Source organism: Opisthocomus hoazin, chromosome Z (genome assembly GCF_030867145.1).
Source record: "Opisthocomus hoazin isolate bOpiHoa1 chromosome Z, bOpiHoa1.hap1, whole genome shotgun sequence".
Classification (NCBI taxonomy): domain Eukaryota; kingdom Metazoa; phylum Chordata; class Aves; order Opisthocomiformes; family Opisthocomidae; genus Opisthocomus; species Opisthocomus hoazin.
In genome coordinates, this window is record NC_134454.1 from 41,268,370 (window position 1) to 41,281,431 (window position 13,062).

The 13,062-nt window shown below is 45.2% G+C and overlaps 1 protein-coding gene across 1 annotated transcript in view; it reads left to right on the forward strand.

Moving 5' to 3' along the window:
- HSD17B4 (hydroxysteroid 17-beta dehydrogenase 4) overlaps positions 1–13,062 on the forward strand; it is a 70,979-nt gene that overhangs the window by 13,323 nt on the left and 44,594 nt on the right. The window contains exons 9-11 of the mRNA XM_075411802.1: positions 1,049–1,140; positions 1,726–1,750; positions 3,385–3,513. Of these exons, the coding sequence (XP_075267917.1) occupies positions 1,049–1,140; positions 1,726–1,750; positions 3,385–3,513 (246 nt within the window). The remainder of the gene's footprint in view (positions 1–1,048; positions 1,141–1,725; positions 1,751–3,384; positions 3,514–13,062) is intronic.

Genomic DNA, 13,062 nt, shown 5'->3' on the forward strand with positions numbered 1-13,062 from the left:
TGGTTTTTTTTTATTCTTTTACCGCCTGTTTCTTACTTCATTTAATAGTGGATTATTAGCATTAGTGATAACAGTCTAGTGCTAATTTTTGAGAGTAAATGATGTGCGTCATAAAATGGAATATTTTAGAGAAGCGTAAGGCTTTTGTTATGCACACACACCGTATTAAATGAAGTTCAGTTTCCTTTTACCTTTGTGGAACTTCTAAAAATGAACTTCGTTACTTCAGCTTGTCTAGTAAAGAAGTACCTGTAATGCTAAACTTCTCAGCTCTTCATCTGTCGGGGTATGTTTGAAAATCCTTGCTGACGTTCAGCTGAGGAAAAGCTATGTAGCTATTGCTGTTGAAAGAATAATATTCTAAAAGCTGAAAAATGAAAGAAAACAAAGTTTTGTTTTCTTTTCAGACAGTGGATGGAATATATGATAAGAGCTGCCTGGACAACCACGCTTTGCTCCATTACAATAACCCCATTTTTAGATAGTTTTCTTTTGTACCAGATGGAAATCCCCAAATACAATTGATATACAAATTTAACAGGGCTGATAATTCCTGATATCTCATTTGGAAATATCAGCATTTCCAAATGGGATGTTTTTCAACTACTCAGCAGCTGCAATTCCTTTCGTATTGTCTTTTTTTTATGACTGACTAGCAAATTAAAAGGGAAATTGTTCAGGTACATTCCCATCAGGATTATGTCTAGCTGGCTTATCCTTGCTTCAGGCTGCCTGTCAGATGAAAATTTAGGAAGGTACCTGGTCTTGCAGTCTGCACATTATGGTGTTCCCAGCATCTAGAGACTTTCATCTGTCTAGCTGAGCATCAATGTTGTTGGGTTTGGAGGCATACACACATCTCACGAGTTGTTTGTATTTACTGAATCTTAAAATGTTTCATTTCATTTGTCCTTTCTTTTCGTGGCAGAACACTGTTGGTTCAATTCTCCCTGTCTCTGCAGTTCATCATAAGGTCTTAAAGTAAGAATAATTTGGTGAAACCATACAGTATTTGTATCTTATGATTCCCCCCTCCAATTTTCTCTAGATCTGGTCGATGCTTTCAAACCAGAATATGTTGCTCCCTTAGTTGTTTGGCTTTGCCACGAGAGCTGTGCAGAGAATGGCAGTCTGTTTGAGGTAATTTTTTTTATTTTCCCTTTCTTCCTCCTCTTTCTCTCCCTTTGCCTGAAATCAATGGTTTGCTTTTTGCTGAGACTCAATTATCATGTGAGATTTTACGTACTCAGCATAGACAGAAGAAATGTTGATCCTGCTGTGCTGTATATGACAACAGGCAGTAACAACGTTGCTAAATTCTGGTGTGTGCTCAAAATACTACTGATTTGATTATTATAATTCTTGTTGTACGCTTAGAAGTTTGAAAAGGTACCAAAGCAACTACTTCAAAAGAAGGTTTTGTTTTCTAAATCATTCAAATATGAAAGCAACTCACAGGAAGGATGAAAGTACTAAGTTATAGAATACATTGTAGGTGTTGTCATCAAACTGCTAGCTCATAAATTCGATGGAAGCTGTTACCTTGTGCATGGAGTTTTGTTGCTCGTGTTCCAGTGCTTAACTAAATAGTTAAATATAACCAGAAACAGTTCAGAAACTTCTATTGTGTTGAGTTTGTTCAGAAATATAGTTTTGTTTCCCTGCATTACCAGAACTTAGCTTTGTAACATGTGGTGAGCTGATGATTTTCTTCTTTCTTGGCAGGTGGGAGCTGGGTGGATTGGCAAATGTAAGTACTTTGTGTTGCTGAATTGATTCTATTTTTTGAATTGTGTGCAAATTGTCTTTGCAGTTAACCTCTGCTCAAGACCTTTTTATTTAGGGAGAGAAGATTAGCAAAAGCCTAGTATTCTGAGGAGTCTGCTTATTTTAAGTAAAAGTCACAAATTTCACTACTCTTGGGGGAAACTGGTAATTTAAGTATGTGCTTTGTTACGCTTTTGAGCTGAGTAATAGTAACTGAATATCTGGCTTAGTAACCTTAACTCTTGGATTCTGAGGGTGTAATTCAAGTCAAGAAGAATCTCCATTTTTGGTGCTAAGTATATGTTGCTGCCTCTTCTTGATAACTTCAGTTTTTCATTGTATAAAAGTAGCACATGCTGGTAAACAGGCTGCTTTTTATTTGCTTTCCACCTTTACTTCTATAAAAATACTGGTTATATGCATTTACGTGTTGAGGCAGTTAGCCTTATTAATAACGAAAAGCTATGCTAGCTAAGTATTTTCTTTGAGTGACTCCAGTAACTAGCTTAAATGTGAAGGTAAAGAGAACTCGCAGATAATACTGAGGGCTTATGAGATGGAAAACTGAATTCAGTGTGTGAAATGTCTTAACTTTTTTCCCAAATATGTTGAACCTAATACTAGCATTATTTTCCTGAACTGTGCAAGGACTTTTGAGCCTACATGAATAACACCAGTGGACTGGAAGTAGGGCCATTAATTCATGAAGTGGTTCCCCCTTCTTCCAAAATATGCTTTTACCCATATGATAAAGATTTTGTACATTTCTAACTACTTGTAAATGTTCTAGTGACACTGGCATAGCTTTTCCCAGGTAGTGTATTAAACAGATTAAAACAACTGTGGCAGCAGTGTGAAATCCCTTGCTGTCCTGCACAAGGAGTGGAGTTTTAAGACAGCTGAAAATCTGTGGCTGCTACTCTCTAGTCAAAAGAAGATACCATTTTTAATCATTATAGTGGCTACGGTTGAAGTCTTTAAAATGAAACCAGTTTGTTAATGAGGTATCGGTATGGCCTTATTCATTGCCTATTGTTAATTAAGAGCAAAACCAATGTGACAGATCAAGCATTATTTGCAAGCCAGGAAGTCTATATCCTTTCTGAGCTGATTTCATACTAGCCTTAGCCATTTCTCTCAAGTAACAGTACTGAAATATAACTTCAGGGACTGTTTGGATGTACTGACTACTGTTATTAACATTTTTCTTAGGCAACAAGTTGTTTTCACATTTCCGCTATAGTTTCCCAAGGCTTTCGGAAGATTCCTAAGCATTATTAGCCAAAATTGTGTCAGAAGAGAATGTCTGTAGATACATACTAGCTACAGCTCTTCACTAGACGGAATCCTAAAACTGATGTAATGTTTTCAGAGAGCAGTCAGTCTGTTGCGGCTTTAATAAAATTTTAAACCAGTGCTATTCCTTTTCTAAATGTTAGTTAAAAGCAGTGAGCCCTTTTAGTCTAGCTGAATGTTATGTTGATGAGTTAAACTGGAGTGCGTAGAACCTTTCCTTTCTTGCACCATCTTGAAAGTAGTAGTCTAAATGAAAGTGTTCTCAAGAAGCTAAAAGTTCCCTTGTTTGTTGTTTGAACTCTGGCTCATGTTTCCCCTTAGTGCGATGGGAGCGGTCCTTGGGTGCTATTGTCAGAGGAAAGAATCAGCCAATGACACCTGAAGCAGTGAGAGATAAATGGGAGAAGGTCTGTGACTTTGATAATGCCAGCAAACCCAGAAGTATCCAAGGTAAAGAGACTTTGACAATGTGGATAATTTGGGCAAGCAACACTTAGAGAATGCTTTCTTGTCAGACATTTGCTGAAAATTTGCTTCAAAAGTCTACAGAACCAGTGAATTCTCTATTAAACACGAATCATTTAATGTTTCAGTACAGTCAGATCTTTTTAAGAAACCTTTTGTGTTCTTACCTGCAGAATTAAGACAGTTTTATCTTTCTTTAGAGTTTCTAGGGAAGCGACATCACTGTCATTTTATGTCTTACAGCCAGACTAATGGTAGTGTTTTGTTGGATTGCACCTACATACTGGTAGTAGCAGTGTAATAGAGAGATTGTGTTTTCAGTCGTGGAATCTTGTTTTTTGGTAAACATTTACATACCAAAAAGCTCTCTGGTTAAGTCATTTAGTACAACACAGCAAAGAAGTTGGTGTGTTCCATCACCCGCTTCGCTGTTGACCAAGACTCTTCCAGTGCTTTGTTTACTTTCTTTATTCATTCCTTTTTTTTTTTCCCCACCGAAATGATCTTTGCTGCTGCCATACTTGCTTCTTCTTAATCTTGAAAGCTATCTCTTTGTTACCTTATGTCTCTATTTAAAACCATAGTTGTCATGGTTCATAAATGAGCCATACATCCTAATTTTCCCAACTGCTTTCCAAGATTGCTCAAGATGTTACCTTTAGTTTGTTAGTGTGAGTTAAGTGTACTTAGTATCACTGGTGGTGGTTTTGTGATTATGCATGTTGTTATTTAGGTCAAAGACTGAGTATTTGTCAAATTAGGAAATGCCAGCATTGAAGTGTTTGGGGAAGGAGGAAAAAAGGCATCCTTATGTGCAATGCCAGTTGGATTTCAAAGATACTTAGATATGCAGCAGATGTTTGAGCTGTTGGTCCTGAAATCCATTAGGGCGTTTTGTTAAAACCTTAGGGTTAGGTTTTCAGATGCCTAAACCAAAACCAGAATCGGACATACTCTGTCCTTTCCCTTAGATCTTGGTAGAAGAATGTAACCATCCATAGAGTAGTTCTATGATCAGAGACAGAGATCTGTTTTCACTGATCTTTGGCTTACAGGTGTCGCATTTCCAAATGTGTGTCAGTTCAGAAGTGTTCTCTGTCCTGGTATGGAGTGATATTTGTAAGAACTTAATTCCAGCTTTATGGCTTCTGATCTCTTCTCTAACCTGTCATATGTACTATGTTATTTTTATGGGTTGCTAGCAGAAAAATGTTGTAGAGAAGTTGGCAATTTCTTTTGAAAGTTGCTTCAGCATTAAAGATAATATTACACTTCTGCCTCTTCATGCTGTCGGGAGAAAAAATTTAACAAGATTTTGGACTTCTGAAGTAAATGTGCTGACAATACAACATAACAGGTTTCTACAGTCAGGAAATTATACATATTACATTAGCATACAGCGCACATACTTTAGATTCTGCTTTGTTATGATCTTGGCCAAAATACAGCATTGTCCTTCCGGTGACATCAGGCCACCGATACTGCCAGGCTGAGTGAAAAGTCTTGCATTAATTTGTTGTGTGTGAGAATCAGCAGAAGTGTTGAGGAAAATTCTGAATAAATTAGCTGAATAGAGTTGTGTCTTGGTTTCGGCTGTCGCCAGCAACAAAAGCGCCACGCGGCTGCCCCTCCCCCCGCCGCCGTGCGGAGGAGAATGAAAAGAAAGAGGCAGAAACTGGTGGGTCGGGATAAGGGCAGTTTAACAGAACAGCAAACAGAGGGAAACAGGAACAACAACGATACAAATAAGGAGAAAACACAACAACGATCCGCACGACCCAGACAGCCGCTCTCCCGAACAGCACTGGCGCCGCGCCCCCCCCAAGCCGCGAGTGAGTTCCCGCCGTGCCGCCCACCCCCCACCGGAACCCAGCGTGACGTCACATGGTATGGAATACCGGGCTCTGTTTGGCCAGGTGGGGTCAGCCCCCACCCCCGGCTGTGCCCCTTCCTGGAGTCCGGTGAAAATTAACCCTGTCCTGGCCAAACCCAGGACATTATCCACCCCTTATTCCATACCATCTACGTCATGCCCAGGTCCCCCATTGTCCAGCTGATCACCACCACTTCTCCTGTCTCCAGATATCATTCCCTTAGTCTATGGATCATCACTCTAAAGTGTCCGTTGAGTTCATTTAATCCATGACTTCAGGCTCCATCTGTCGTAATGGTCTTCCATGGCAGGAGAGGTGATGTGTGGTGATGGGCGGTCACTTGCTGCATCCGGAGCTCACGGCTGATGTATCTGGTGCGGCCCGTGCCCACAGTCTGCAGGAGATGTTGATCTTCATGAAGTTGCTGGATGCCAGTTGTTGAAAACCAGGTCCAGTTCCATCATCACTGTGCTCTGCTAGGTTTTCATCGAAAAAGTCCATCCTTCTTTAATCTGGACGATTCTTACTATGCTACTACTGGTACAAAATATAACGATTATAACAGTGATAACAGACAGTGACAGGGTTATTTAACAACTAACTTTATACAATTTATTTATGGACTATTCTCGCCCAAAATTAAATCCCCATGAGGTACACATCGGACTTCCCCATCCTTCCGCATTACCCACCAGGTACACCCAGGTCCTTGAGCAAAAGCAATCCCGCGGACGGGCTTGCCTTTGCCCGAGGCAGGATTAACCCAAACCGTCTTCCCTAACATGTTCCGCATGTGCACTACAGGGACTTTATCTCCTTCTACGGGGCGCTGAGGTTTTGACTGGGCAGGACCAGCCCGGTTGGTGGACCCTCTGGTGTTAACCAACCAGATGGCCTTTGCTAAATGGGTATCCCAATTTTTGAAAGTCCCACCCGCCATTGCCCTCAAAGTGGTTTTTAGGAGCCCATTGTAACGTTCGATCTTTCCCGAGGCTGGTGCATGGTAGGGGATGTGATACACCCACTCAATACCGTGTTCTTTGGCCCAGGTGTCTATGAGGCTGTTGCGAAAGTGAGTCCCGTTGTCCGACTCGATTCTTTCGGGAGTGCCATGTCACCACAGGACTTGTTTTTCCAGGCCCAGGATGGTATTCTGGGCGGTGGCATGGGGGACAGGGTAGGTTTCCAGCCATCCGGTGGTGGCCTCCACCATTGTGAGCACATAGCGCTTGCCTTGGCGGGTTTGTGGCAGTGTGATGTAGTTGATCTGCCAAGCCTCCCCATATTTATATTTTAGCCATTGTCTTCCATACCACTGAGGCTTTACCCGCTTGGCTTGCTTGATTGCAGTGCATGTGTCACATTCATGGATAACCTGTGCGATGGTATCCATGGTCAAGTCCATCCCTCGGTCACGAGCCCATCGGTATGTCGCGTCTCTTCCTTGGTGGCCCGAGGTGTCATGGGCCCACCGAGCTATAAAGAGTTCACCCTTCTGTTGCCAGTCCAGATCCACCTGAGCCACTTCGATCTTAGCAGCCTGATCTACCTGGTGCTTGTTTTGATGTTCTTCAGAGGCCCGACTCTTAGGGACGTGGGCGTCCACGTGACGGACTTTTACAGCCAACTGCTCCAGCCGGGCAGCAATATCTTGCCACAATGGGGCAGCCCAGATAGGTGTGCCTCTGCGCTGCCAGTTGTTCTTCTTCCATTGCTGCAGCCACCCCCACAAGGCATTGGCCACCATCCAAGAGTCGGTGTAAAGATAGAGCACTGGCCACTTCTCTCGACTGGCAATGTCTAAAGCCAGCTGGATGGCTTTCACCTCTGCAAACTGGCTGGACTCACCTTCTCCCTCGGCAGTTTCCGCGACTTGTCGTGTAGGGCTCCATACAGCAGCTTTCCACCTCCGCTGCTTCCCCACAATGCGACAGGACCCATCCGTGAACAGGGCATACTGTTTCTTATCTTCTGGCAGCTGGTTATACAGTGTGGCCTCTTCAGCACGTGTCACCTCCTCCTCTGGCGATGCTCCAAAATCTTTGCCTTCTGGCCAGTCCATGATTACCTCCAGAATTCCTGGGCGACTGGGGTTTCCCATTCGGGCGCGCTGGGTGATCAGAGCGACCCGCTTACTCCACGTAGCATTGGTGGCATGATGCGTAGAGGGGACTCTTTCTTTGAACATCCAGCCCAGGACCGGCAATCGTGGTGCTAGGAGGAGCTGTGCTTCAGTGCCGACCACTTCTGAAGCAGCTCGAACGCCTTCATATGCTGCCAGAATCTCTTTTTCAGTGGGAGTATAGCGGGCCTCGGATCCTTTGTATCCCCGGCTCCAGAACCCCAGGGGTCGACCTCGAGTCTCCCCTGGTGCTTTCTGCCAGAGACTCCAGGTTGGGCCATTCTCCCCGGCTGCGGTGTAGAGCACGTTTTTAACATCTTGCCCTGACCGGACTGGACCAAGGGCTACGGCATGAACTATCTCCCGTTTAATTTGTTCAAATGCCTGTCGTTGCTCAGGGCCCCATTCAAAATCATTCTTCTTCCGCGTCACGTGGTACAGAGGACTTACAATCTGGCTGTAATTTGGGATGTGCATCCTCCAAAAACCCACAACACCGAGGAAGGCCTGTGCTTCCATTTTGCTGGTGGGTGGAGACATAGCTGCTATTTTATTGATGACATCCATTGGGATTTGACGGCGCCCATCTTGCCATTTTATTCCCCAAAACTGGATCTCTTGCACAGGTCCCTTGACTTTACTTCGCTTAATGGCGAAACCGGCTTTCAGAAGGATCTGAACTATTTTCTCCCCTTTCTCAAAAACTTCCTCCGCGGTGTCACCCCATATAATGATGTCGTCGATGTACTGCAGATGTTCTGGAGCTTCACCTTTTTCTAGTGCAGTCTGGATTAGTCCATGGCAAATGGTGGGACTGTGTTTCCACCCCTGGGGCAGTCGATTCCAGGTGTACTGGATGCCCCTCCAGGTGAAAGCAAACTGTGGCCTGCACTCTGCTGCCAAAGGGATGGAGAAGAATGCATTAGCGATGTCAATTGTAGCGTACCACTTGGCTGCCTTTGACTCCAGCTGGTATTGAAGTTCTAGCATGTCTGGCACGGCAGCACTCAGCGGTGGTGTGACTTCATTCAGGCCACGGTAGTCTATTGTCAGTCTCCACTCTCCAGTAGATTTTCTCACTGGCCATATAGGACTATTAAAGGGTGAGCAAGTTTTGGTGATCACTCCTTGACTCTCCAGCTGGCGGATCAGCTGATGAATGGGGAGAAGGGAGTCTCGGTTGGTACGATACTGTCGCCGGTGCACCGTTGTGGTTGCGAATGGCACCTGTTGTTCTTCAACCCTCAGCAGCCCCACAACAGAAGGATCCTTCGAGAGACCAGGCAAAATGGACAGCTGTTTAATTTCTTCCGTCTCCACAGCAGCTGTGCCAAAAGCCCACCGATACCCCTTTGGGTCCTTGAAATAGCCTCTCCTAAGATAGTCTATCCCAAGGATGCACAGAGCCTCGGGGCCAGTTACAATGGCGTGCTTCTGCCAGTCCTGCCCAGTGAGGCTCACTTCAGCCTCCAGTAGACTCAGCTCTTGGGACCCCCCTGTCACTCCCGAAATGCAAATGGACTCTGACCCTTTGAACTCTGATGGCATTAAAGTACACTGTGCACCAGTGTCCACTAGAGCTTTATACTCTTGTGGATCTGACGTGCCAGGCCACCGAATCCACACCATCCAAGAAACACGGTTGTCCCTTTCCTCCACCTGGCTGGAGGCAGGGCCCCTCTAATCCTGGTCAGAGAAATTGCTGCTCACCTGCTGTAAAAATGACTTGGAGGTCCCCTCCAGAGGATCGGAATCAAGGTCAAACTGTCTGCCTGGTCTGGAGAGCTGGCTTCTGGAAACTGGAGGGGCATTTTTCCTAACAGAATCGCCTTTGGTGATTGTTTTACCTCGCAACTCACGTACTCGTGCCTCTAGACTTGAGATGGGTTTTCCATCCCACTTCCTCATGTCCTCTCCGTGGTCACGCAGGTAAAACCACAGGGTGCCCCGGGGTGTATAGCCTCTGTACTCTGTCTCCTGAGCAGAGAAACGCTTGCCCCTAATAGCTGAGACACTGGCCCGTACAGGTGGGGAGTAGGACATGTTCTCTTTGATTTGCCGCACCTCCCGGGCCAGTTTCTCCACAGCTGAGACAAGGGAGGAAGAGAGACTTTCCTCATATTACCGGAGTCTGACAGCCACCTCATCCACTGTTGGTGCCTCCTTACCCTTCCAGTTTACAACTGTCAGTGAGTTGGCATATGAGGAGGGTGCGCTCCGCACAAACTTCCTCCACATAGATGCTGTGCACTGGACTTCATCTGGGTCTGTGGGTACCTGCTCATCGTCTGGTTCATTATAAACCAGCTCCCGCACAGCTAATTCCCTCAAGTACTGAATACCCCTTTCCATATTGGGCCACTTGCCAGGATGACATACAAAATCGTCACTGAAGGGGTACCTCTCCCTCACCCCTGAGAGAAGTCTCCTCCAGAGGCTGAGGACTTGTTCCTTCTTCCCAATGGCCTTGTCAATGCCCCTGTCCCTGGCCAGGGATCCCAGCTGCTTGGTTTCCTTGCCCTCTAACTCCAAGCTGCTGGCCCCGTTATCCCAGCACCGCAGCAGCCAGGTGGCAATGTGCTCGGCTGGGTGGCGGCTGAAATCTTTCCGCATGTCTCGCAGCTCGCCCAGGGACAGGGACCGGGTGATGATCTCTGTCTCTATCTCCCGCGATGACCCTGGCTCATCGTCATCCCTCCCGGAGCGATCTGCTCTCTTTGCGTCTTTCTTTAGTTTTACGGGGGCGACTGCTACTGGCACAGGTTGGTCATTGGGCTCAGCCGCGATGCCTGCAGCTGGAGCTGGGGCTGGAGCTGCTGCTGTGCCTGCCAGGGAAACCGAGGCAGACCCTGCAGCTGTGGCAGCGGCGGTGCCGGTCTGGGGGGCTGTGACTGCCTGTTGGGCTGGAGGGGCTGCAGGGCCGGCTGGGGAGGCAGTGCCAGCCGCAGTGCCTGCCGCTTCACTTCCCCCCCTTTCCCCTTTAAGGCACTGAACAGTGTTGAACAGGGCTCGGTAGGCATGGGCCAGACCCCAGCACGTTGCGGTGATCTGTGTCTCTCTGGAGTTCCCAGGGTGGCAGCACACTTTTTGCAGATATTTTACCAGATTGTCCGGATTCTGTATTTGTTCAGGGGTGAGTTTAAAACACACCGCAGGTGCCCACTGCTCTAGACACCTACCCATGCTGTCCCACACACCCAGCCACTCACAGCTATGTGGCCCCGGGGCAGGTCTCTGCACGATGTTCTTAACGACTTGCTGAACCCTAAACAAAACCTGCAACCCATTCAGGAGGCAGAACAAAAGGAGAGTGCTGGCCTGATCATCCCACGGGTACTCGAAATTCTCAAAAGCCCTTAGGACCAGCCTGAAGGAGAGAGGGGGGGCGAAAGAGTGGAGGAAGGTATCCCCTCCGGTTTTCCCCACAGATTGGGTTTGATTATTAACAAGATCTAAGACATAGGACCTGAGGTACGGAAATGAGCGCAGTGCTGCATGCAAATACAAGACTAATTTCATGCACAGTGATGTTATCATATCATAAGTCGATATCATACAGTACAGCAGAATCATCATCCTGATCTTCTTTCGCGAGGTAACAAACAGCACGGCGGCAAACACATACAGCAAGTAAGGATTTATGTAGCAGAGACATTTGATCAAAGTCAGAAACATTTTTACTGGCGACTTTAACTAACACAGTAAATGCGTATAATAAAGTTTAACAAAATGTAAGAAAGCAGTTTTAACACCCGCTGCTCAGCCCTGCCGTTATCCCCGCTCCACGTCTGGGCGCCAAATTAATGTCTTGGTTTCGGCTGCCGCCGGCAACAAAAGCGCCACGCGGCCGCCCCTCCCCCCGCCGGCGTGCGGAGGAGAATGAAAAGAAAGAGGCAGAAACTGGTGGGTCGGGATAAGGGCAGTTTAACAGAACAGCAAACAGAGGGAAACAGGAACAACAACGATACAAATAAGCAGAAAACACAACAACGATCCGCACGACCCAGACAGCCGCTCTCCCGAACAGCACTGGCGCCGTGCCCCTCCCAAGCCGCGAGTGCCTTCCCGCCGTGCCGCCCCCCCCCACCGGAACCCAGCGTGACGTCACATGGTATGGAATACCGGGCTCTGTTTGGCCAGGTGGGGTCAGCCCCCACCCCCCGGCTGTGCCCCTTCCTGGATTCCGGTGAAAATTAACCCTGTTCTGGCCAAACCCAGGACAAGTTGTCAGTTCTGTCTTAAGTTTTTTCTACTGCCAAAATATCCACTTTATTGCTTGAAGGTATTCAACTGTTAAATAAAGGAAACTAATTGGAGTACTTACATGAAAAATGAAAAGCTACAATACCTAATATCTGCAAGTTAAAACTCTCCCACAAGATTTCATTAATTTAATTTATGTGGTGCTGTGAAGAGTAATCGTTTACTAAACATTATGTATAATTATAAAAAAATACCAGGTAGGTAAAGTATTTTCTTGTAATATAGTAGAAAATCCTGTAATCAGAGATGTTAATCTTGTTTCATAATTTGGGCATACTGATAAGAGCAGTTTGACTTCATTCGTTCAAGGGTACAAGTGTGTCATCTGCTGGTTGCTTGGGATTTTTTTTAAAGGTATATTGTCTTACACGTGCAATAGTCATATGTAACTAAATACTTGGATTCATGATGTACTTTTTTAGAGTTCTCTTTTTTGGAAGCATAGGGGGAGGTTATTTTCTTACATAACTTAAATGCTCCACATTTAATGTCTGAATGATCGTGCATTTAGAGCCCTGCCTAGCAAAGCACTCCTTTGATGTTTAACTAGAGCGCATTCATAGTTGTGTATTTTAGCCAAGGTCATTCTGCTGGAGATGCTGAACTCTTGAAGCCTAAATGGAAGTACTGTCTTATCTTTGTGTTTTAGTGGTGGACTTTCAAGAAATTAAAATGTTGAAGTATTTTTCTTCAAAGCAGTTTAAATAAAAAGATAGTAATTTTTCTTTCCATAATTTTTTGACTTTTTTTAAGCATTTCTTTGCTTTGTAGGCTTAACTTGTTCTCTTGGCACATAAACTGAATAAGCTCTTGCCTATGTACCAGAATATGATTTTCTAGGATTTGTGCAATTTTAATTAATAGGAAATAGCTAAATGTCACTTGATTTGGCAGCTGCTGTTAATTCAGTAAATCATTGAATTTTCTCAGATATCATGATAATGTGCTCAGTAAAACGATCTTTTTTGGTAGTTACCCTACATCTTTGTAGACAGGCAGCTGCTGATAGTACAGTATAGTCTTTTGCCCAAACTCCTCCCCTGACCCCAAAAGCTATCCGACACAGTCAGTGTATCTGACTGTGCATGCCTTTTTACTTTCCTTTTAGTGCCTCAGGTGTCTTTGAATGTTCTTAATAGTTATTCCCTAAGCTTTACAGGTTTAGTCCTTGATGTACTCGGAGAAGTTCTGACAGTTTCTCTGTACTTCCACAGAGTTTCAAGTGTAGTCCTGTTAACTAGCAAAAGGTGTGATGGCTTGTGCATTCACTACATG